This window comes from Panulirus ornatus, chromosome 3, assembly GCF_036320965.1.
Source record: "Panulirus ornatus isolate Po-2019 chromosome 3, ASM3632096v1, whole genome shotgun sequence".
Lineage (NCBI taxonomy): Eukaryota > Metazoa > Arthropoda > Malacostraca > Decapoda > Palinuridae > Panulirus > Panulirus ornatus.
In genome coordinates this window covers 45,727,328-45,754,083 of record NC_092226.1, presented here as the reverse complement: position 1 = coordinate 45,754,083, position 26,756 = coordinate 45,727,328, and the positions used below count along the sequence as shown (strand labels likewise).

Sequence of the window (26,756 nt, the reverse complement as noted above, 5' to 3'; positions counted from 1 at the left end):
AAGCAGGAGACCAAACTGAAGGTGGAAAGATGGAGTGAGAAAGAGTTTAAGTGATTGTGGCCTGAACTTGAAGGAGGGTGAGAGGTGTGCAAGGAATAGAGTGAATTGGAATGATGTAGTTTACTGGGGTCAGCATGCTGTCAGTGGACTGAACCAGGGCATGTGAAATATATGGGGTAAACCATGGAAAGATCTGTAGGGCCTGGATTGGGATAGGGAGTTGTGGTTTTGGTGCATTTACACATGACAGTTAGAGCCTGAGTGTGAACGAATGTGGCCATTTTTTGTCAGTTTTCCTGGTGCTACCTCGCTGGTGCAGGGGATGGCAATGCTGTTTCCTGTGGGGCAGGGTGGTGCTGTGAATGGATGAAGACAAGCAGGCATTAATATGTACATGTGTATATATGTATATGTCTGTGTATTGATTAAGTGAGAGGGAGATGGAGTGGGTATTTTGTGGGTTTGTTGAACGTGTTTGGTGATGGAGTGGCAGATGTGGGGTGTTTTAGTCGGGATGGTGTGTGAAGTGGCAGGGTCAGAGAGGGTGGTTTGGTTAAGGGGGGAGAGGTGGTGAAGGCCTTGCAAAGGGTGAAATCCTGCAGGGCGTCAGGTTTGGATGGTGTTGCATTTGGTGTTGATTGGTTGATAAGGATACTCAGTATATGTATGGATCATGGTGAAAAGCCTGAGGATTGGCAGATGCATGTATAGTGCCATTGTACAAAGGCAAAGGGGATAAAGGTGTGTCGAAATTACAAAGGCATAAGTTCGTTAAGTATTCCTGGAAAATTGTATGATAGGGTATTGATTGAGAGGGTACAAAGCATCTGAATGGGGAAGAGCAATGTGGTTTCAGAAGTGGTAAGACAATGTGTGGATCAGGTGTTTGCTTTGAAGACTGTGAAATATTTAGAAAAAAAAGATGGATTTGTATGTGGCACTTATGGATCTGGAGAAGGCATATTATAGAGTTGATAGAGATGCTTTGTGGAAGGTATTAAGGGTACATGGTGTGGGAGGCAAGCTGCTAGAAAAGATTTTATCAAGGATGTAAGTCTTGTGTACAAGTAAGAAGAGAGGAGAGTAGTTGGTTCCTATTGAAGGTTGGTCTGTGGCAGGGGTGTGGGATGTCTTTATGGTTGTTTACTCTGTTTATCGATGGGGTGGTTAGGTAGGTAAATGAAAGAGTTTTGAAGAGGGGCAAGTGTGCAGTCTGTTGGGGATGAGAAGGCCTGGGAAGTGAGTCAGTTGTTTGCCCGATGACACTGGCTGATTCAAGTGAGAAACTGCATAAGTTGGTGACTTGGCTTGGAAAAATATGTGAAAGGAGAAAGTTGCGAGTACATGCAAGTAAGAGCAAGGATATATGGTTCAGCAGGGTTGAGGGACAAGTTGGTTGGGATGTAAGTTTCATTGGGGAAAAATTGGAGAAAGTGAAGTGTTTTAGATATCTGGGGGTGGACTTAGCTGCGAATGGAATCGTGGGAGCAAAAGCAAATCACAGGGTGGGGGAGGGGGCGAAGGTTCTGGGAGCGATGAAGAACATGTGGAAAGAGAGAACTTCATCTCTGAAGGAATAGTAGTTCCAGCAATATTATATGATTGTTAGACATTGTTGGTGAGTTAGTTTGGAAAAATATGTGAAAGGAGAAAGTTGAGAGTACATGTAAATAAGAGCAAGGATATATGGTTCAGCAGGGTTAAGGGACAAGTTAGTTGGGATGTAAGTTTCAATGGGGAAAAATTGGAGAAAGTGAAGTGTTTTAGATATCTGGGAGTGGACTTAGCTGCGAATGGAATCGTGGAGGCAAAAGCGAATCACAGGGTGGGGGAGGGGGCTAAGGTTCTGGGAGCGATGAAGAAAGTGTGGAAAGAGAGACTTCATCTCTGAAGGAATAGTAGTTCCAGCAATATGATATGATTGTTAAATATGGGCTATAGATAGGGTTGTATGGAAGATGTGTTGGAAATGAAATGTTTGAGGACAATGTGTGGTGTGAGGTGGTTTGATCGAGTAAGTAATGAAAGGGTAAGAGAGATGTGTGGCAATAAAAAGAGTGTAGTTGAGAGAGCAGAAGAGGGTTTGGACATATGGAGAGAATGAGTGAGGAAAGGTTGACAGAGAGGATATATGTGTTGGAGGTGGAGGAAATTAGAAGTGGGAGACCAAATTAGAGGTGGAAGGATGGAGTGAAAAGGATTTTGAGCAATCAGAGCCTGAACATACAGGAGGGTGAGAGGCGTGCAAGGAATAAATTGAAATGATGTGGTATTCCAGGGTCAGTGTGCTGTCAGTGTACTAAACCAGGGCATGTGAAACGTCTGTGGTAAACCATGGAAAGGTCTGTGGGGATTGGATGTGGATAGGGGGCTGTGGTTTTGATGCATTACGCTTGACAACTAGTAGCTGAGGGTGAATGAAGTGGCCTTTGTTGATGGTTTTCCTGGCACTACCTCACTAAAGCAGGGATCAGTGATGTTTCCTGTGGGTTAAGATGGTGCAAAGAATAAATAAAAGCAAGAATGAATATATACAGTATATATGTATGTCTGTATGCATATGTACATGTGTATATGTTGATATGTATATGTATGTATATGTACTTCCATGGGTGTTTATCCCTGGGGATAAGGGAGAAAAAATGCTTCCCACGCATTCCTCACGTGTCATAGAAGGCGACTAAAAGGGGATGGGAGCGGGGGGGCTAGAAACCCTCCCTTCCTTATATTTTTATTCCTTATATTTTTAGTTTCTAAACGGGGAAACAGGAGTCACGCGGAGAGTGCTCATCCTCCTTGAAGGCTCAGATTGGGGTGTCTAAATGTGTGTGGATGTAACTAAGATGAGAAAAAAGAAGAGATAGGTAGTATGTTTGAGGAGAGGAACCTGGATGTTTTGGCTCTGAGTGAAACGAAGCTCAAGGGTAAAGGGGAAGAGTGGTTTGCCAGTCTTGGGAGTAAAGTCAGGGGTTAGTGAGAGGACAAGAGCAAGGGAAGGAGTAGCACTACTTCTGAAACAGGAGTGGTGGGAGTATGTGAAAAAGTGTAAGAAAGTAAACTCTAGATTGATATGGGTAAAACTGAAAGTGGATGGAGAGAGATGGGTGATTATTGGTGCATATGCACCTAGGCATGAGAAGAAAGATCATGAGAGGCAAGTGTTTTGGGAGCAGCTAAGTGAGTGTGTTAGTAGTTTTGATGCACGAGACCGGGTTATAGTGATGGGTGATTTGAATGCAAAGGTGAGAATGTGGCAGTTGAGGGAATAATTGGTGTACATGGGGTGTTCAGTGTTGTAAATGGAAATGGTGAAGAGCTTGTAGATTTATGTGCTGAAAAAGGACTGGGAATACCTGGTTTAAAAAGAGAGATATACATATGTATACGTATGTAAGTAGAAGAGATGGCCAGAGAGCGTTATTGGATTGCGTGTTAATTGATAGGCATGCAAAAGAAAGACTTTTGGATATTAATGTGCTGAGAGGTGCAACTGGAGGGATGTCTGATCATTATCTTGTGGAGGCAAAGGTGAAAATTTGTAGAGGTTTTCAGAAAAGAAGAGAGAATGTTGGGGTGAAGAGAGTGGTCAGAGTAAGTGACCTTGGGAAGGAGACTTGTGTGAGGAAGTACCAGGAGAGACTGAGTACAGAATGGAAAAAGGTGAGAACAAAGGATGTAAGGAGAGTGGGGGAGGAATGGGATGTATTTAGGGAAGCAGTGATAGCTTGCGTAAAAGATGCTTGTGGCTTGAGAAGCATGGGAGGTGGGCAGATTAGAGAGGGCAGTGAGTGGTGGGATGAAGAAGTAAGATCATTGGTGAAAGAGAAGAGAGAGGCATTTGGACTATTTTTGCAGGGAAATAATGCAAATGACTGGGAGATGTATAAAAGAAAGAGACAGGAGGTCAAGAGAAAGGTGCAAGAGGTGAAAAAGAGGGCAAATGAGAGTTGGGGTGAAAGAGTATCATTAAATTTTAGGCAGAATAAAAAGATGTTTTGGAAGGAGGTAAATAAAGTGCGTAAGACATGGGAACAAATGGGAACATCAGTGAAGGGGGCTAATGGGGAGGTGATAACAAGTAGTGGTGATGTGAGAAGGAGGTAGAGTGAGTATTTTGAAGGTTTGTTGAACGTGTTTGATAATAGATTGGTCGAGGTGGTGTGCAAAGTGAGAGGGTTAGGGAGAATGATTTGGTAAACATAGAAGAGGTAGTAAAAGCTTTGCGGAACATGAAAGCCGGCATGGGAGCGGGTTTGGACGGTATTGCAGTGGAGTTTATTAAAAAAGGGGGGTGACTGTATTGTTGACTGGTTGGTAAGGTTATTCAATGTATGTATGACTCATGGTGAGGTACCCGAGGACAGGCAAAATGCTTGCATAGTGCCATTGTACAAAGGGGATAAGAGTGAGTGCTCAAATTAGAGGTATAAGTTTGTTGAGTATTCCTGGGAAATCATATGGGAGGGTATTGATTGAGAGGGTGAAGGCATGTGCAGTGCATCAGACTGGGGAAGAACAGTTTGGTTTCAGAAGTGGTAGAGGTTGTGTGGATCAGCTGTTTGCTTTGAAAAATGTATGTGAGAAATACTTAGAAAAGCAAATGGATTTGTATGTAGCATTTATGGATCTGGAGAAGGCATATGATAGAGTTGATAGAGATGCTCTGTGGAAGGTATTAAGAATGTATGGTGTGGGAGGTAAGGTGTTAGATGCAGTGAAAAGTTTTTATTGATGATGTAAGGCATGTGTACATGTAGGAAGAGAGGAAAGTGATTGATTCTCAGTGAATGTTGGTTTGTGGCATGGGTGCGTGATGTCTCCATGGTTGTTTAATTTGTTTATGGATGGGGTTGTTAGGGAGGTGAATGCAAGAGTTTTGGAAAGAGGGGCAAGTATGCAGTCTGTTGTGGATGAGAGAGCTTGGGAAGTGAGTCAGTTGTTGTTTACTGATGATACAGCGCTGGTGGCTGATTCGGGTGAGAAACTGCAGAAGCTGGTGACTGAGTTTGGTAAAGTGTGTGAAAGAAGAAAGCAGAGAGTAAATGTGAATAAGAGCAAGGTTATTAGGTACAGTAGGGTTGAGGGAAAAGTCAATTGGGAGGTAAGTTTGAATGGAGAAAAACTGGAGAAGTGAAGTGTTTTAGATATCTGGGAGTGGATTTGGCAGCGGATGGAACCATGGAAGTGGAAGTGAATCATAGGGTGGTGGAGGGGGCGAATGTTCTGGGAGCTTTGAAAAATAAGTGGAAGTCGAGAACATTATCTTGGAAAGCAAAAATGGGTATGTTTGAAGGAATAGTGGTTCCAAAAATGTTATATGGTTGCGAGGTGTGGGGCTATAGATAGAGTTGTGCGCAGGAGGGTGGATGTACTGGAAATGAGATGTTTGAGGACAATATGTGGTGTGAGGTGGTTTGATCGATTAAGTAATGAAAGGGTAAGAGAGATGTGTGTTAATAAAAAAGAGTGTGGTTGAGAGAGCAGAAGAGGGTGTTTTGAAATGGTTTGGTCACATAGAGAGAATGAGTGAGGAAAGATTGACAAAGAGGATATATGTGTCAGCGGTGGAGGGAGCGAGGAGAAGTGGGAGACCAAATTGGAGGTGAAAAAGATTTTGAGTGATCGGGGCCTAAACATGCAGGAGGGTGAAAGGCGTGCAAGAAATAGAGTGAATTGGAACGATGTAGTATACTGGGGTCGACATGCTGCCACTGGATTTAACCAGGGCATGTGAAGCGTCTGGGGTAAACCATGGAAAGTTTTGTGGGGCCTGGATGTGGAAAGGGAGCAGTGGTTTCGGTGCATTATACATGACAGCTAGAGACTGAGTATGAACGAATGTGGTCTTTGTTGTCTTTTCCTAGTGCTACCTCGCGCACATGCGGGTGGAGGGGGTTTTCATTTCATGTGTGGCGGGGTGGCAATGAGAATGAAGAAGGGCAGACAGTATGAATTATGTACATGTGTATATATGTTTATGTCTTTGTGTGTATATATATGTATACATTGAGATGTATAGGTATGTATATGTGAAGTGTGGACGTGTATGTATATACATGTGTATGTGGGTGGGTTGGGCCATTCTTTAGTCTGTTTCCTTGCGCTATCTCGCTAACGTGGGAGACAGCGACAAAGTATAATAATTATTAAAAAATGGGCGTTTATGTATGAGTGGAGAGATCGTTCTTTCTGTTTCCTGATGCTACCTCGCTGACATGGGGAATGGCGATCAGGTATAATAAACATATAAATGTGTGTGTCTACATGTATGTGCATATATGTGTATTTTGAGAGGATGGGTCTTTATCTGTTTCCTAGCCAACACCAGAAACAGTGATCAAGCATAATACTGTAGTAGAAACAAGTACTATACAAAAGCAGAGGACATTGTAATTCATTGAAGCATCATCAGTGCATCATGGCTCTTTTAACCATGTATTATCATTTTCCTTCAATAGATAACTTCTGTTGGCATAAAAAATTAAATAGAATAACACTGAATCTGTTGTAATATGCAACAGAGAACAGTTCATCAAAAGATAAAACAAGAGACCATTGCATGATATTTAAGCAAGAAACATTTGGAAAAGATGTAAAGTACTTTCATTAGTAGAAGAGTAGTGGATGAATGGAATAAAATGAATTATAAATTGCAAATATGGACAGCACAAATAAGTTAAAACTGTTGTGTGATAGCTGAGATTTGAGATGAGGCCCCCACAAGTTTAAATCTTCTATACAATGCAAATAGGTGATTGTAAGAGAAATAAAATGCACCTAGGAAGTGTTTAATCCTCTAAGAGCAAGTCAAGTATTAATATAATAATTAACCATCCTTAGGTAAGATTTTTCATGAAAATCTACTTGGGATTAATGAAACACATCATCTCCAATAAAATACTTTTAATATTTGTACATATATTTTTAACTGTTTACAATTCATTAATTACAATTTAGCACTAGAACATGTTGCACACAAACCATAGGGTATGTGCAACAGCCAAAGTTCTACACTGAGTTTCTACAGCACATATCCATAAAGAGAATATTCATACAGGTTATATGCTCCAATCAGCAAATCTAAACTAAAAATAGTAATTCAATATGCTTTCTATCAACTTCATATATTTTACTGAAGAAGTACTATTATATAACCATTTAAAGTTCAAATTCCCTGTTTGTGAGGCATTTAGTTGATGGAGCATTCATCATTTTAGTAACTTCAATGCAGTTACCACAGATCTGTATGAGGTAACAATAGATCAATAATCTCATGGGAACTGAGGTTCATTGGGAAGAGGGAGAAGGAAGACACAGGAAAGTGTGGGATGATTATGTTAGACTCTCAGTAATGCTGCTAACTAAAAAGCATTTACAGCTTCCACATACCATCAAAATTTTCTTTAATCTCTACTATTCACAAATGATCATATGAAAATGGATGAGTTATTCTACTCGGCAAACATTGACATGAGCCTATGTAAATTGTGGGCGGGAATTATCTTGGATATATCAAATATTTACATTGTGTCAAAAAAGCATGTCTCTCATGAGCCTTGTGACAGTATGACAGTGTGGATACCACAGAGAAAATTTTCAGATCTCAAATACTGCCAACACACCTAAATCAGTAGAACACCATCTTGCCACCACCATCAGTAATCATTTTCTCCCAAGTAATTCCTTGTTATGAATATTGGAAAATCAATTCAGTCACTGCACACAATGGGTGACAAAACTGGAGAATTCAGTTTTGTACAAATGCAGAGCATAATTCTTTACATTTCTGTAATCCAATTTTTTTTATAATCAATTTCTTAAACATGAAAAATTATACAAAAATACAGTATCATGATCTTTTATTGAACTGAATCTAAGCCTACAATCAGAAGTTACACTTATATGTCTTCTTTATTCACCACCTGTCACTTTGGCACAAATTTTGAAGTCTTACATACAGTTTAGTACACATGCATGATCATATCCAATTCTTCTAAATTAATGTCTATATACAAAGTGACATAGTCACCCATCAATATTATCTGAAAATCGTTACTTGGCCTCACATAAATGATAAATTTCTTTATATACCTTAATCAAATAAATGATGTAGCCAGACAAAATATACTTTAAATATAAAAAGTGTAATCTCATGCAATAATTATTTTCAGCAGTTTCTCTTGGTAACATGAAAAGCAAAAATTGTCTTTTTGTTAACATCTAAAAAATTTTCCTATGACTAGTGTTTGTAGATATCACCTGATGCTTTAGCCAATGAGACTGCTCAAAAACTACCATCAAGTGCCTGCAATTTTCTAATGTACCAGAAGTAAAACTTGAAAAACTATATATAAGACTCTCCACAATTGTTAATGTTGTAACAAATTCACAAAGCTCAGTTCAGAATAACTTTGTACAAGTTTACAGCTGAGGACTAGACATTACAGATTGTTGCATGTGGTTTGAATGTCTCTCAGAGACAGAAATCATTTGATATATGTCTTTATCTACAAACTTACACATTTCACTTCATAGATTTGTATTTCACAATCAGCAAAAAATAATATTAGTATAGTGCACATCTTTACCCTTATGAAAATTATAATTTTCTTTAATCAGAGTTTATAATAACTGCACAACAATCTCCAAGTAATTATATACTTGATCCATAACATTTACATATTGCACATGCTGTAAATAGCACGTTTCCCATAAAGACAATGGTTGATGCATTAACTCATAAAATATAAACAGAAGCAATCATCAGTAATAACTATGCCCATTTAACAACGGCTTGATTTCCTGTTTGGCATTACAACTCATTTCAGTAACTATCAGGCAATTTTGTTTATCTGAAGAAAGTTCCCTGAAATCTAGATTATCCATTACAAAAAAAATTCAAATATTCATGATATGTCTGTCATGCTTAAGTAAATACACTCGAGTTGTTTATATGAAAATTAATTTTTTATAACATTTTGCTCATTAAAAATTGCAGTTTACAAATTGTAGCATATTTAGCATATAGCTTGCAAATCAGGCTATTCTAATGTTGATACAGTTGTTAGAGTTCCTTAGCCAGCATCATATGAGAAGCAGTTTTATATTGGTAGGGGATGGGATGATGTGAACATTTAAATAAATGCTACAAAGATAACAATGTCCTGTTTTCCATGTGCCAATGCTGCCCATTATGAAGCACTGTGATTTCAAGCCAAGTGTACTGTATACTCTTTGTATATATATTGACATTATCCTATCCTTAAAATGGCTCCAAACAAATGCATAAATGATAATACCAAGTACTATAGTACAAAGTGAAAACAGAGCTGATGAGCCTCCACGCCATGCATTGTCATAGATACCACCCTCAGTGCTTCAACAATGGTTAAATCAAGCAATTATGGAGGAAATGATAAACAATTAATAAATATTTGATTATTTTCATCCTTGATCACAGTTTCCCACATTAGTGAGGCAGTGCCAAGAACCTTTCCTAACTCATTCTCTCCATACTTCCAAACCATTTCAGCACTCTCTAACTCACTCAACCACACTTTTTTTTATTACCACTTCTCTTACCCTTTTATTACTTAATTAAATTACCTCACACCATATGCTGTCCTTAAATATATAATTTCCAACACATTCACCACATAGCCTTATCTTTAGCCCATGCCTTGCACCCACATAATATAGTTGGGACGACTATACCTTCAAACACACCCATTTTTGCTCTCCCAGAAAACAAACTCTCTTTTTACACATTCTTCAGTGCCACCAGAACCTTTGCCCCCCTCACCATTATTTGTCTAATTCCACTTCCTTGACTCCATATGCTACCATGCCCATTCCCAGTAATCTAAAGCACTTCACTTTCTCCAATTTTCTCCATTCAAACTAATGAATATATAAGATACATTAATCTAAAGTTTTCTGTATGGCATTTATCAATTTAATTTTCCAATGGGATTTATGACAATTATGCAAAAAATAAAGTTCGTTTACTTTGTATGGCAATTGAACAGAAGGCACTGCCAGACAGTTTTACCTTACAAGCTTGCTAAGTGACCCATATGTACTGGCCAGTAGGTGGAACTCTCAACTACTACTTTCTATCTTCCAATCATGCTGGTCGTCTTCCAGCACTTCAGCTCAAGGGTAACGAATACAAGAATAACTTTCTCTTAGAAACCATAAACATGAATTCTGAAAAATGGGGCAAGATGGTAAATGTTAAAAGTGACTAACAGTGTATGGTCTGGTGGGAGGCAGTCCTTCTGTTGTACAAATTTGGTATCTGCCAATTACTTGATACTTAGCAGATTATGTAATTACATCACATGATGAGTGTACCAGGATGAAATAATTTGTGAACACTGTAACATGGTAAGTGTGCGGAAATTATAAGATTATAAGCACATGCATAATTATATACTGCAATATTCAAGACATTAAGGACAACTGATGCAGTTAATTACATGGATTTCTTCAATAGATATATCAACTTTTTATGATCATTTTGGATCGGGATATTCGAGTGTATTAAACATGACAGAGTAAATGGGTAAACATAACATGAATTTCTGCTGAACCGGCTTGAAATTGTCAAAGACTTGTATCAATGTCTACAATTTTAATGCTAATCTGGTGAAAAAGGAGCAATTAGATAAACTAGAAAGGAGATCTACCTATTTCTGTTTCAATGAAAAAAGGTTTTATATCTAAAAAGTTTTTCTTCCTTACAAAAACACGTGATGCAATCCAGTCCCTTTACATAATCCTCTTTTCTGTTTCAAATACAGTATGACCTCTTGAAGCTATGAATTATTATAGTTTAGAAACCTCTAAAATTCAGATAAATTCAGCCCTTAGAACCTGATTTCAAACCCACAAAAATTTTCTGAATTTAGTAATTTAGACTACCTCAGTGACAATCTAGCAAGTCTTCTGAGCTTTCCATAACGGTATACTATATTTATGTAATGCATTCATTATTTCTACATTTTTGGCTTTTGTGTTCCCATATATTGTCCTTGTATATGCTATACATCATTCAGGCTTGTTCATTCCAAAATGAAAAATAAAGTATGCTGAAATTCAGAATGGTCAAAGTTCCAAGTAATCTGAGTTTTAGAAGTTATTAAGTATTGGTAATCATACTGCTCTCCATCCTATTTTACTCAGCCTCTTTTAATTACAGGATCATTTATATATGTTTATATATAAATAAATTTAGAAACCAAAGATTAACACTCAAATTATACTTAATGCGCACAAAAAATACACATTAAAACAATATTGCACTACCTGCAACATCCACCTCTCATTCCCCTAACAGTGTAGCATCCCTGATCATAACAAGCCTTTAGCCTTAATGAAACTCTTTTTGAAATGCAGCAATAAATCAGTGTTTTCTATTTTATACATCATCCACCTCTAGTTCTTGGAATACCTATATAACTCACTTAGGACACTTAACCTTGAGCAGACATCAATGTTGTATCACAGGGTAGTGTTTATGATGTACTTTATACTGACTTCTACTATGGACCGGTTTAATCTCACCCCAGAGTTTGAGGTGCAAGAATCTGCATGACTGATCAGGTATGAGGCAAGTTATCTGTGTGAATGTGTGTCTGACTACACTACTATAAACATAGTAGTTGGGCTGGATACTAGTTTTGATTTTATGGATGTGCAGTAAGAGTCAAGCTAGTGTGGTGTATGAACAATGACAGTTTTAGTGGCTATGGGCGGTAAGTTAGAATACATGAACAATGGGCAGTTAAGTTACCATACATAATATACAAGAAGAGATAACAAGTAAGGAACATGGAATAAACATTCTTAAACACATGACCACTCTATTGTGTCTCAAGGATGCAACTAAATTTTCTACATAACACCCAGTTTTTTGCAGAAACTTGTAACAGAGGAATATACTATACCTGTATATTACTGCCAAATGGTTTCATTTTAACTAAAAAATATGTCTAAGTAAATATAATTGAAAGAAATTCAGATGAGAAGTTTTGTTTATCCTTCCTGATACAAAGCAATGAAAAAACAGGATGGGATGTATTAACCAATCCTCTTCCTATACTTGTACATAATGGTACACAATAACAAAATAAGCAATTGGCTCCAAATTTTACCTTACATATGCAAACTGAGTATTCAAACTGAGACATTGAGCATTGGGAAGTGTAGCTTAAACTCTCAACACATGAACAACTACTTGGCACTGAGCTCAGGAGACTTAACAAACAGCTTCGGACTTCACATCAGCATCTCATATGCAGATTCTAATACCTAATCGTAAATCATCCAAAGCAGAGGTGGTTCATCTTGAACTGCCAGCAGAGATGGAGGTTGTGTATAGATAAAACTTGCTTCAAGTGTCTTTTTGTACCAAACCAGCTGACATATACTTGTTGACGTGATTTCATCATGTCATATTCTCCATGTACACTTCTGCTGACCATATAAATGCATCAACTCTTACTGCACTTTCATGCTGAGATTTTTACCAGTTACCCCTACCTAAAGCACTTACAGCAGCATGACAGGACACTGGTCAGCAAGTGCTGCTCTGTCAACAGCCATATAAAAACAGTGTATACAAGACTGGGGCCGAAAACTTGAACTTTTAGACTAAACTATTTTTTCTGCACTATAACACTATAGCAACTCAGTAGTTTCAGCAACTGGGTTGGAATTTCAAATGAATTTTATGCTTTACAGATGATGATCTACATTCTGATAATTTCACTGTATATCAAACAAATTTTGAATTGATATGGCTGATATCAACAAAATGATTTCAGATGCACAAAACTCAAAGAAGGCAATGATTTCTAGTTAAATGAATTGCAGATCTTTCAGTCAGTTGATCAGCATTTCTAGGTTTTGTTTTGCAGAGTCAATTCCATTTTTCTGGAGAAATCTGCCATGTACACATCCTTATTTAATTTTCAATGAATAATTCCATCAATTCTGCTGGCTGAACACCAACTACCAGGAGCAAGTCTTTGTACTTTCTAAAGGTGTACCACACTGATAACAGAGGGATTATTAATTAGCAAAGCTTGCAATATTTGCACTATAAACCCCCAACATCACTACAGAAAACACTAATGACACATACATTGTTTTTCACTAGTTTTGACCCAAACATATTCAGATCATCACTGTCCTGATGAATATTTTGGTAACACACGGCTGGTGTTTCTTATATCTGTCATCACATATGCACAGGTTTGCTAGCAAATAAAAATGGAAGTTCGCTCCCCATGATATAGGAAACTCTGTCTTTGGAGAAACCCAAAGCAATATTATATTATATGAAGTCTTTGTAAATATTTGTTCATAGACACAATACTCAAAATCAAAATTTCAACAGTCAGCTATGCCCTTTTCACTGAGACTGCAAATGGTCAACATATAATCAATAGTTATCTTGTGAAAAAAGGAGCAAGCCATTCACTACTACGACAAGTTTCACACCATAGATGGCTTGTGATTAGGAGAGTAAACCACTGAGTGAGGCTCATGGCTTCGGACCAGAAGTTTTTTTGGAGACATAACAACAGGATCATGAAAAGCCAATGTTTCTTGGGACACATTTCCAGAAACATAGCCTGAGCTTTGCTTGGAGAGAGATGGTCCTGATGGGGTCCATCGATTTCCCCCCCGGTTATGATTTGTTTCAGATGTATTTGGCCGAGTTGGTACAGAAGGTCTGCCCCGAGAGCCTTCTACTGGTGCAGATGCCACTTCTCGACTCTCCTCAATGTTATGGGGTGGGATTACTGGATCAGCCCAACGACCAATTGCCATGTCTCCAACAGATACATAGTCACCATTTGCTTTCTCAGGTTCTTTTTTGGGTGATGCAATTGATTCTGCCATTGCACAAGTAACATAAGGAGACTTGTTAACAGGGGATGATGAAGGAACAGTTGGTGTTAACTGTGATGGCATGTCCTGTGTGATACTCACATATCCAAGGGAGGTACCTGGGGGAGGGCCAGGTGAACCACGAGCACCTACCCTGCAGTATGCTCCGGGTGGAAGTTCTTCATCTGGTGTGCTTAAAGACTTGTTGGTGCCAAAGTTGAGTGATGGAAGAGAGGGCTGTCTCTTCATGATACCCACAGCATCACCAACAGCTACATATCCATGAGCTCCTGATGCATCTCTGGCTCCTCCCTCTGCTTGAGCCACAGCAACATAACCTGTATTTAACCATGGTAATGACTCTGCCTTTGTATATGGAGACAAGTCAGGCGTTGATGTCTTCTTGCGTGAGAAGTTGTAACGAGAATAAGCAGGGAAAACACCCTGTCTTCCATCATGAGGGAGGGTAAGACTACCAAGCACATCCAAAGGCAGGTTAATAGGATCACCTTCATTATCAGGCATACTTATATAACCAGTTGAGGTGCGTCTTGCTCCTAGAGGTGTTTCTGGAAGAGTTCCTAGTGCTAGGCTTGGAGATGATTGCTGTAAGGACAATATTCCCTCAGTCATCCCTCCAGCCAAATTAGGCACAGATCCAACAGAGACATATCCTCCCATGCTAGACATCTGTGGAAAATAAAAAGAACATTAGCATGACTTTATACCGGAAGATTAACATAAATCTCTGAAGATTACAGAAGTATTCTGACACCGATGTTTGTGCACAAACTTACAGCAACACTGAAAACAGATGATATTGTCATAATACAATGATATATTACATCCAAATCTGACTATTATCAGACCTAGGTAATACAATATTTCTTCTAAGACAACAGAGAATTTCAATCTTCTGAATTTAAAAATGACAATTATTATGTAATTATGTAAGTTCAATTTCGTCCTTCAAAAACAACTCATTATTTTTCCCTTGATATCTGCTTTTCTACCCTCACTTCCTCTTTACAAGTCTCTTAATTTCTACTCCATGGCTTGAATGGATTTTCCTTCAGCTCTGCTGAGCTTCAATGTTCTATTTTCTCAAAGTCTACCATTTTCTGTTTATCTACATCATTCAACCCTTGCTTCCCTTAATTTTTCTCCCTAAGAATTTCTTTTTCCAGTCACACTCACATTTACTTTCTCAATATAATGATCTACCTTCAATAACATATGATTTCTAAACAGTTTACAATAAGAAGGAAGGCAGAATTCCTGACGAGCAAATATGGCTCATCCTCCTTGAAGGCTCAGATTGGGGTGTCTAAATGTGTGTGGATGTAACCAAGATGATAAAAAGGAGAGATAGGTAGTATGTTTGAGGAAAGGAACCTGGATGTTTTGGCTCTAAGTGAAAGAAAGCTCTGGGGTAAAGGGGAAGAGTGGTTTGAGAGTAAAGTCAGGGGTTAGTGAGAGGACAAGAGTAAGGGAAAGAGTAGCACTAGTCCTGAAACAGGAGTGGTGGGAGTATGTGATAGAGTGTAAGAAAGTAAACTCCAGATTGATATGGGTAAAACTGAAAATGGATGGAGAGAGATGGGTGATTATTGGTACATATGCACCTGGGCATGAGAAGAAATATCATGAGAGGCAAGTGTTTTTGGAGAAGCTGAGTGAGTGTGTTAGTAGTTTTGATGCACGAGACCGGGTTATAGTGATGAGTGATTTGAATGCAAAGGTGAGTAATGTGACAGTTGAGGGAATAATTGGTGTACATAGGGTGTTCAGTGTTGTAAATGGAAATGGTGAAGAGCTTGTAGATTTATGTGCTGAAAAAGGACTGGTGACTGGGAATACCTGGTTTAAAAAGAGAGACATACATAAGTATATGTATGTAAGTAGGAAAGATAGCCAGAGAGCGTTATTCAATTATGCGCCTATCAGCACGCAAAAGAGAGACTTTCGGATGTTAATGTCTGAGAGGTGCAACTGGAGGAATGTCTGATCATTATCTTGTGGAGGCGAAGGTGAAGATATGTAGAGGTTTTCAGAAAAGAAGAATGTTGGGGTGAAGAATGTGGTGAGAGTAAGTGAGCTTGGGAAGGAGAATTGTGTGAGGAAGTACCAAGAGAGGCTGAGTACAGAATGGAAAAAGGTGAGAAGAAAGGACGTAAGGGGAGTGGGGGAGGAATGGGATGTATTTAGGGAAGTAGTGATGGCTTGCGCAAAAGATACTTGTGGCATAAGAAGTGTGGGAGGTTGGCAGATTAAAAAGGGTAGTGGTGGGATAAGGAAGTAAGATTGTTAGTGAAAGAGAAGAGAGAGGCATTTGCATGATTTTTGCAGGGAAATACTGCAAACAACTGGGAGATGTATAAAAGAAAGGGGCAGGAGGTCAAGAGAAAGGTGCAAGAGGTGAAAAAGAGGGCAAATGAGAGCTGGGGTGAGAGAGTATCATTAAATTTTAGGGAGAATAAAATGATGTTTTGGAAGGAGGAAAATAAAGTGCGTAAGACAAGCGAACAAATGGGAACATCAGTGAAGGGGGCAAACGGGGAGGTGATAACAAGTAGTGGTGATGTGAGGAGATGGAGTGAGTATTTTGAAGGTTTGTTGAATGTGTTTGATGACAGAGTGGCAGATATAGGGTGTTTTGGTCAAGGTGGTGTGCAAAGCGAGAGGGTTAAGGAGAATGATTTGGTAAACAGAGAAAAGGTAGAAAATGCTTTGCAGAAGATGAAAGATGGCAAGGCAGTGGGTTTAGATGGTATTGCAGTGGAATTTATTAAAAAAAGGGGGCGACTGTATTGTTGACTGGTTGGTAAGGTTATTTAATGTATGTATGACTCATGGTGAGGTGCCTGAGGATTGGCGGAATGCTTTCATAGTGCCACTGTACAAAGGCAAAGGGGATAAAAGGTATAAGTTTGCTGATTATTCCTGGCAAATTATATGCGAGGGCATTGATTGAGAGGGTGAAGGCACGTACAGAGCATCAGATTGGGGAACAGCAGTGTGCTTTCAGAAGTAGTAGAGGATGTGAGGATCAGGTGTTGGCTTTGAAAAATGTATGAGTGAAATGCTTAAAAAAGCAAATGAATTTGTATGTAGCATTTATGGATCTGGAGAAGGCATATGATAGAGTTGATAGAGATGCTCTGTGGAAGGTATTAAGAATATATGGTGTGGGAGGCAAGTTGTTAGAAGCAGTGAAAAGTTTTTATGGAGGATGTAAGGCATGTGTACGAGTAGGAAGAGAGGAAAGTGATTGGTTCTCAGTGAATATTGATTTGCAGCAGGGATGCATGATGTCTCCATGGTTGTTTCATTTGTTTATGGATGGGGTTTTTAGGGAGGTGAATGCAAGAGTTTTGGAAAGATGGGCAAGTATGCAGTCTATTGTGGATAAGAGAGCTTGGGAAGTGAGTCAGTTGTTGTTCCCTGATGATACAGCACTGGTGGCTGATTTGGGTGAGAAACTGTAGAAGCTGGTGACTTGAGTTTGGTAAAGTGTGTGAAAGAAGCTGAGAGTAAATGTGAATAAGAGCAAGGTTATTAGGTACAGTAGGGGTGAGGGACAAGTCAATGGGAGGTAAGTTTGAATGGAGAAAAACTGGAGGAAGTGAAGTGTTTTAGATATCCGGGAGTGAATTTGGCAGCAGATGGAACCACGGAAGTGGAAGTGAATCATAGAGTGGGGGAGGGGGTGAAAGTCCTGGGAGCATTGAAAAATATGTGGAAGTCGAGAATGTTATCTTGGAAAGCAAAAATGGGTATGTTTGAAGGAATAGTGGTTCCAACAATATTATCCGGTTACGAGGCGTGGACTATAGATAGAGTTGTGCGGAGGAGGGTGGATGTACTGGACATGAGATGTCTGAGGTGGTTTGATCAAGTAAGTAATGAAAGAGTAAGAGAGATGTGTGGTAATAAGAACAGTGTGGTTGAGAGGGCAGAAGAGGGTGTTTTAAAATGGTTTGGTCACATGGAGAGAATGAGTGAGGAAAGACTGACCAAGAGGATATATGTGTCAGAGGTGGAGGGAATGAGGAGAAGTGTGAGACCAAATTGGAGGTGGAAAGATGGAGTGAAAAAGATTTTGAGTGATCAAGGCCTGAACATGCAGGAGGGTGAAAGGCGTGCAAGGAATAGAGTGAAATGGAACGATGTGGTACACCAAGGTCGACGTGCTGTCAATGGATTGAACCAGGGCATGTGAAGCGTCTGGGGTAAACCATGGAAAGTTCTGTGGGGCCTGGATGTGGAAAGGGAGCTGTGGTTTCGGTGCATTATTACATGACAGCTAGAGACTGAGTGTGAACGAATGGGGCCTTTGTTGTCTTTTCCTAGCACTACCTCGCACACATGAGGGGTGAGGGGGGTTGTTATCCCATGTGTAGCGAGGTGGTGATGGGAATGAATAAAGGCAGATAGTATGAATTATGTGCATGTGTATATATGTATATGTCTCTGTGTGTATATATATGTGTACATTGAGATGTATAGGTATGTATATTTGCGTGTATGCAGATGGGTTGGGCCATTCTTTCATCTGTTTCCTTGTGCTACCTCGCTAACATGGGAGACAGTGACAAAGCAAAATAAATATAAATAAATAATAAATAAATAAATAAATATATATATATATATATATATATATATATATATATATATATATATATATATATATATATATATCTTTTCTTTTTTTCTTTTAAACTATTTGCCATTTCCCGCGTTAGCGAGGTAGCATTAAGAACAGAGGACTGGGCCTTTTTTGGAATTTCCTCACCTGGCCCCCTCTGTTCCTTCTTTTTGGGAAAAAAAAAAAAAAAAAAAAAAAAAAAAAAAAAGAGGGGAGGATTTCCAGCCCCCCGCTCCCTCCCCTTTTAGTCGCCTTCTATGACACGCAGGGAATACGTGGGAAGTATTCTTAATCCCCTATCCCCAGGGATATATATATATATATATATATATATATATATATATATATATATATATATATATATATATATATATATATATATATATATATATCTATCTATTATCCCTGGGGATAGGGGAGAAAGAATACTTCCCACGTATTCCCTGCGTGTCGTAGAAGGCGACTAAAAGGGAAGGGAGCGGGGAATCCTCCCCTCTCATTTTTTTTTTAATTTTCCAAAAGAAGGAACAGAGAAGGGGGCCAGGTGAGGATATTTCCTCAAAGGCCCAGTCCTCTATTCTTAACGCTACCTCGCTAATGCGGGAAATGGCGAATAGTACGAAAGAAGAAAGAAAGATATATATATATATCATCCCTGGGGATAGGGGAGAAAGAATTTTTCCCACGTATTCCTCACGTGTCGTTGAAGGCGACTAAAAGTGACGGGAGCGGGGGGCTGGAAAACCACCTCTCCTTGTACTTGAACTTTCTAAAAGGGGAAACAGAAGAAGGAGTCATTAGGGGAGTGCTCATCCTCCTCGAAGGCTCAGATTGGGGTGTCTAAAAGTGTGTGGATGTAACCAAGATGAGAAAAAAGGAGAGATAGGTAATATGTTTGAGGAAAGGAACCTGGATGTTTTGGCTCTGAGTGAAACGAAGCTCAAGGGTAAAAGGGAAGAGTGGTTTGGGAATGTCTTGGGAGTAAAGTCAGGGGTTAGTGAGAAGACTAGAGCAAGGGAAGGAGTAGCACTTCTGAAACAGTAGTGGTGGGAGTATGTGGTAGAGTGTAAGAAAGTAAACTCTAGATTGATATGAGTAAAACTGAAAATGGATGGAGCGAGATGGGTGATTATTGGTGTATTTGCACCTGGGCACGAGAAGAAAGATCATGAGAGGCAAGTGTTTAGGAAGCAGCTGAGTGAGTGTGTTAGTAGTTTTGATGCACAAGACCGGGTTATAGTAATGGGTGATTTGAATGCAAAGGTGAGTAATGTGTACATGGGGTGTTTAGTGTTGTAAATGGAACTGGTGAAGAGCTTGTAGATTTATGTGCCGAAAAAGGACTGGCGATTGGAAATACCTGGTTTAAAAAGAGAGATATACATAAGTATACATTTGTAAGTAGGAGAGATGGCCAGAGAGCGTTATTGGATTACGTGTTAATTGATAGGCGCGCGAAAGAGAGACTTTTGGATGTTAATGTGCTGAGAGGTGCAACTGGAGGGATGTCTGATCATTATCCTGTGGAGGCGAAGGTGAAGATTTGTAGAGGTTTTCTGAAAAGAGGAGAGATTGTTGGGGTGAAAAGAGTGGTGAGAGTAAGTGACCTTGGGAAGGAGACTCGTGTGAGGAAGTACCAGGAGTGACTGAGTATAAAATGGAAAAAGGTGAGAACAAAGGACGTAAGGGGAGTGGGGGAGGAATGGGATGTATTTAGGGAAGCAGTAATGGTTTGCGCAAAAGATGCTTGTGGCATGAGAAGCGTGGGAGGTTGGCAGATTAAAAAGGGTAGCGAGTGGTGGGATGAAGAAGCAAGAGTATTAGTGAAAGAGAAGAGAGAGGCATTTGGATGATTTTTGCAGGGAAATAATGCAAATGACTGGGAGATGTATAAAAGAAAGAGGTAGGAGGTCAAGAGAAAGGTGCAAGAGGTGAAAAAGAGGGTAAATGAGAGTTGGGATGAGAGAGTATCATTAAATTTTAGGGAGAATAAAAAGATGTTTTGGAAGGAGGAAAATAAAGTGCATAAGACAAGGTAAGAAATGGGAACTTCAGTGAAGGGGGATAATGGGGAGGTGATAACAAATTGTGGTGATGTGAGAAGGAGATGGAGTGAGTATTTTGAAGGTTGGTTGAATGTGTTTGATGATAGAGTGGCAGATATAGGGTGTTTTGGTCGAGGTGGTAAAAGCTTTGCGGAAGATGAAAGCCGGCAAGACAGCAGGTTTGGATGGTACTGCAGTGGAATGTATTAAACGGGGGTGACTGTGTTGTTGACTGGTTGTTAAGGTTATCTAATGTATGTATGACTCATGGTAAGGTGCCTGTGGATTGGTGAAATACTTGCATAGTGCCATTGTACAAAGGGGATAAAGGTAAGTGCTCAAATTACAGAGGTATAAGTTTGTTGAGTATTCCTGGGAAATTATATGGGAGGGTATTGATTGACAGGGTGAAGGCATGTGCAGTGCATCAGATTGGGGAAGAGCAGTTTGGTTTCAGAAGTGGTAGAGGATGTGTGGATCAGGTGTATGCTTTGAAAAATTTATGTGAGAAATACTTAGAAAAGCAAATGGATTTGGATGTAGCATTTATGGATCTGTAGAAGGCATATGATAGAGTTGATAGAGATGCCCTGTGGAAGGTATTAAGAATGTATGGTGTGGGAGGTAAGTTGTTAGAAGCAGTGAAAAGTTTTTATTGATGATGTAAGACATGTGTACATGTAGGAAGAGGGGAAAGTGACTGGTTCTCAGTGAATGTTGGTTTGTGGCAGGGGTGTGTGATTTCTCCATGGTTGTTTAATTTGTTTATGGATGGGGTTGTTAGGGAGGTGAATGCAAGAGTTTTGGAAAGTCATGCAAGTATGAAGTCTGTTGTGGATGAAAGAGCTTGGGAAGTGAGTCAGTTGTTGTTTGCTAATGATGCAGTGCTGGTGGCTGATTCATGTGAGAAACTACAGAAGCTGGTGACTGAGTTTGGTAAAGTGTGTGAAAGAATAAAGCTGAGAGTAAATGTGAATAAGAGCAAGGTTATTAGGTACAGTAGGGTTGAGGGACAATTCAACTGGGAGGTAAGTTTGAATGGAGAAAAACTGGAGGAAGTGAAGTGTTTTAGATATCTGGGAGTGGATTTGGCAGTGGATGGAACCATGGAAGCACAAGTGAATTACAGGGTGGGGGAGGAGGCGAAAGTTCTGGGATTGTTGAAGAATGTGTGGAAGTCGAGAACATTATCTCAGAAAGCAAAAATGGGCATGTTTGAAGGAATAGTGGTTCCAACATTGTTATATGGTTGCGAGGTGTGTAAAAGAGGGCAAATGAGAGTTGAGGTGAGAGAGTATCATTAAATTTTGGGGAGGATAAATAGATGTTTTGGGAGGAGGTAAATACAGTGTGTAAGACAAGAGAACAAATGGGAACATTGGTGAAGGGGGTTAACGGGGAGGTAATAACAAGTGGTGGTGCTGTGAGAAGGAGATGGAGTGAGTCTTGTAAAGGTTTCTTGAATGTGTTAGATGATAGAGTGGCAGATATAGGGTGTTTTGGTCGAGGTGGTCTGCAAAGTGAGAGAGAGTCAGGGAGAATGGTTTGGTAAACAGAGAAGAGGTAGTGAAAGCTTTGCAGAAGATGAAAGCCAGCAAGGCAGCAGGTTTGGATGGTATTGCAGTGGAATTTACTAAAAAGGGGGGTGACCGTGTTGTTGACTGGTTGATGAGGCTATTCAATGTACGTTTGGCTCATGGTAAAGTGTCTGAGGATTGGCGGAATGCATGCATAGGGTCACTGTACAAAGGCAAAGGGGAGGGGTTTGATTGATAGGGTGAAGGCATGTACAGAGCATCAGATTGGGGAAGAGCAGTGCAGTTTCAGAAGTGGTAGAGGATGTGTGGATCAGGTGTTTGCTTTAAAGAATGTGTGCGAGAAATACTTAGAAAAACAAATGGATTTGTATGTAACATTTATGGATGTGGAGAAGGCATATGATAGAGTGGATAGACATGCTCTGTGGAAGGCATTATGGGTACATGGTGTGGGAGGCAAGTTGCTGGAAGCAGTGAAAAGATTTATCGAGGACGTAAGGCATGTGTAAGTGTAGGAAGAGAGAAAAGTGATTGGTTCCCAGTGAATGTCGGTTTACGGCAGGGGTGCGTGATGTCTCCATGGCTGTTTACTTTTTTTATGAATGGGGTTGTTAGGGAGGTGAATGCGAGTGTTTTGGAGAGAGGGGCAAGTATGGGGTCTGTTGTGGATGTGAGGGCTTGGAAAGTTAGTCAGTTGTTGTTCGCTGATGATACAGCGCTGGTGGCTGATTCGGGTGAGAAACTGCAGAAGCTGGTGACTGAGTTTGGTAAAGTGTGAGAAAGAAGAAAGCTGAGAGTAAATGTGAATAAGAGCAAGGTTATTAGGTACAGTAGGGTTGAGGGATAAGTCAATTGGGAGGTAAATTTGAATGGAGAAAAACTGAAGGAAGTGAAGTGTTTTAGATATCTGGGAGTGGATTTGGCAGAAGATGGAACTATGAAAGCGGAAGTGAGTCACAGGGTGGGGGAGGGGGCGAAGGTTCTAGGAGCATTGAAGAATGTGTAGGAAGGCAAGAACATTATCTTGGAAAGCAAAAATGGGTATGTTTGAAGGAATGGTGGTTCCAACGATGTTATATGGTTGCGAGGCATGGGCTATAGATAGAGTTGTTCGGAGGAGGGTGGATGTGTTGGAAATGATATGTTTGGGGACAATATGTGGTGTGAGATGGTTTGATCGAGTAAGTAATGAAAGGGTAAGAGATGTGTGGTAATAAATAGAGTGTGGTTGACAAAGCAGAAGAGGGTGTTTTGAAATAGTTTGGTCACATGGAGAGAATTAGTGAGGATAGATTGACCAAGAGGATATATGTGTCAGAGGTGGAGGGAACAAGGAGAAGTGGGAGACCAAATTGGAGGTGGAAAGACGGGGTGAAAAAGATTTTGAGTGATCTGGGCCTGAATATGCTGGAGGGTGAAAGGCATGTAAGGAATAGATTGAATTGGAATGATGTGGTATACCGGGGTTGCCGTGCTGTCAATGGATTGAACCAGGGCATGCAAAACGTCTGAGGTAAACTGTGGAAAGTTTTGTGGGACCTGGCTGTGGAAAGGGAGCTGTGGTTTCGATGCATTGTACATGACAGATAGAGACTGAGTGTGAACAAATGTGGCCTTTGTTGTCTTTTCCTAGTGCTACCTTACGTGCATGTGGGGGGAAGGGGTTGTCATTTCATGAGTGGCTAGGTGAAAACGAGAATGAATAAAGGTAGCAAGTATGAATAATGTACATGTGTATATATGTATATGTCTGTGTATGTATATATATGTTTACGTTGAAATGTACAGGTATGTATATGTGCGTGTGGATGTGTATGTGGGTGGGTTGAGCCATTCTTTCGTCAGTTTCCTTGCGCAGCCTTGCTAACACAGGAGACAGCGACGAAGTATAATAAAAAAATCATTATTATCCCCTTTACAAAGGCAAAGGGGATAAAAGTGACAGCTCAAATTACAGGGGTATAAGTTTGTTGAGTATTCCTGGGAAATAATATGGGAGGGTAGTGATTGAGAGGGTGAAGGCATCAGATTGGGGAGGAGCAGTGTGGCTTCAGAAGTCGTAGAGGATGTGTGGATCAGGAGTTTTCTTTGAAGAAGGTATGTGAGAAATACTTAGAAAAGTAATTGGATTTGTATGTAGCATTTATGGATCTGGAGAAGGCATATGATAAGAATTGAGAGAGACGCTCTGTGAATGGTATTAAGAATATATGGTGTGGGAGGCAAGTTGTTAGAAGCAGTGAAAAGTTTTTATCAAGGATGTAAGGGATGTGTATGTGTAGGAAGAGAGGAAAGTGACTGGTTCTCTGTGAATGTTGGTTTGTGGCAGGGGTGCATGATGCCCCCATGGTTGTTTAATTTGTCTATGGATGGGGTTGTTAGGGAGATGAATGCAAGAGTTTTGGAAAGAAGGGCAAGTATGCAGTCTGTTGTGGATGAGAGAGCTTGGGAACTGAGTTTGGTAAAGTGTGTGAAAGAAGAAAGTTGAGCATAAATGCCAATAAGAGCAAGGTTATTAGGTACAGTAGGGTTGAGGGACAAGTCAACTGGGAGGTAAGTTTGAATGGAGAAAAACTGGAGGAAGTGAAGTGTTTTAGATATCTGGGAGTGGATTTGGCAGCGGATGGAACCATGGAAGCGGAAGTGAATCATAGGGTGGGGGAGGGGGCGAAAGTTCTGGGAGCATTGAAAAATGTGTGGAAGTCGAGAACGTTATCTTGGAAAGCAAAAATGGGTATGTTTGAAGGAATAGGGGTTCCACAAATGTTATATGGTAGCAAGGAGTGGGCTATAGATAGAGTTGTGTGAACGAGGGCGGATGTGCTGGAAATGAGATGTTTGAGGACAATATGTGGTGTGAAGTGATTTGATCGAGTAAGTAATGAAAGGGTAAGAGAGATGTGCTGTAATAAAAAGAGTGTGGTTGAGAGAGCAGAAGAGGGTGTTTTGAAATGGTTTGGTCACATGGAGAGAATGAGTGAGGAAAGATTGACCAAGAGGATATATGTGTCATAGGTAGAGGGAATGAGGAGAAGTGTAAGACCAAATTGGAGGTGGAAAGATGGAGTGAAAAAGATTTTGTGTGATCAGGGTCTGAACATGCAGGAGGGTGAAAGGCGTGCAAGGAATAGAGTGAATTGGAACAATGTGGTATAACGGAGTTGATGTGTTGTCAATGGATTGAACCAGGGCATGTGAAGCATCTGGGGTAAACCATGCAAAGTTTTTTGGAGCCTGGATGTCGAAACGGAACTGTGGTTTTGGTGCATTATAAATGACAGCTAGAGACTGAGTGTGAACGAATGTGGCCTTTCTTGTTATTTCCTAGCGCTACCTTGCACACATGCGGGGGGAGGGGGGTTGTCATTTCATGTGTGGTGGGGTGGCGATGGGAATAAAATAAGGTCAAACAGTATGAATCATGTACATGTGTATGTATATATATGTTTACGTTGAGATGTATAGGTATGTATATGTGCGTGTGTGGACGTGTATGTAAATACATGTGTATGTGGGTGGGTTGGGTCATTCTTTCATCTGTTTCCTTGCGCTACCTCGCTAACGCAGGAGACAGCAACAAAGTATTATAACAATAATAATTATAAACGCTAAAATGTATAGGTATGTATATGTGCGTGTGTGGACGTGTATGTATATACATGTGTATGTGGGTGGGTTGGGCCATTCTTTCGTCTGTTTCCTTGCGCCACCTCGCTAACACGGGAGACAGCGACAAAGTATAATAAAAAAATAATAAAAAATAATTATTATTAATTATTATTATTAATCATTATTGATTGAGTTGATAGAGATACTCTGTGGAAGGTATTAAGAATCTATGGTGTGGGAGGCAAGTAGCTAGAAGCAGTGAAAAGTTTTTATCGAGGATGTAAGGCATGTGTATGAGTAGGAAGAGAGGAAAGTGATTGGTTCTCAGTGAATGTTGGTTTGTGGCAAGGGCGCGTGATGTCTCCATGGTTAATTTGTTTATGGATGGGGTTGTTAGGGAGGTAAATGCAAGAGTTTTGGAGAGAGGGGCAAGTAGGCAGTCTGTTGTAGATGAGAGGGATTGGGAAGTGAGTCAGTTGTTGATCGCTGATGATACAGCGCTGGTGGCTGATTCAGTATGAAACTGCAGACGCTGGTGACTGAGTTTGGTAAAGTGTGTGAAAGAAGAAAGCTGAGAGTAAATGTGAATAAGAGCAAGGTTATCAGGTACAGTAGGGTTGAGGAACAAAGTCAAGTGGGAGGTAAGTTTGAATGGAGAAAAACTGGAGGAAGTGAGGTGTTTTAGATATCTGGCAGTGGATTTGGCAGCCGATGGAACCATGGAAGTGGAAGTGAATCATAGGGTGGGGGAGGGGGTGAAAGTTCTAGGAGCGTTGAGAAGTGTGTGGAAGGCGAAAACAGTATCTATGAAAGCAAAGATGGGTATGTTTGAAGGAATAGTGGTTCCAACAATGTTATATGGTTACGAGGCATGGGCTATAGATAGAGTTGGGCAGAGGAGATGTTTGAGGACAATGTGGTGTGAGGTGGTTTGATCGAGTAAGTAATGAATGGGCACGAGAGATGTGTGGTAATAAAAAGAGTGTGGTTGAGAGAGCAGAAGAGGGTGTTTTG

At 40.0% G+C, this 26,756-nt stretch overlaps 1 protein-coding gene across 1 annotated transcript in view; it reads right to left on the bottom strand.

The window, feature by feature from the left end:
- Window positions 1-6,888: 6,888 nt before the first annotated feature.
- Window positions 6,889-26,756, bottom strand: part of LOC139762511 (uncharacterized) — an 854,543-nt gene continuing 834,675 nt past the window's right edge. The window contains exon 27 of the mRNA XM_071687495.1: window positions 6,889-14,592. Coding sequence (XP_071543596.1) covers window positions 13,504-14,592 — 1,089 coding nt within the window. The 3' untranslated portion in view covers window positions 6,889-13,503. The remainder of the gene's footprint in view (window positions 14,593-26,756) is intronic.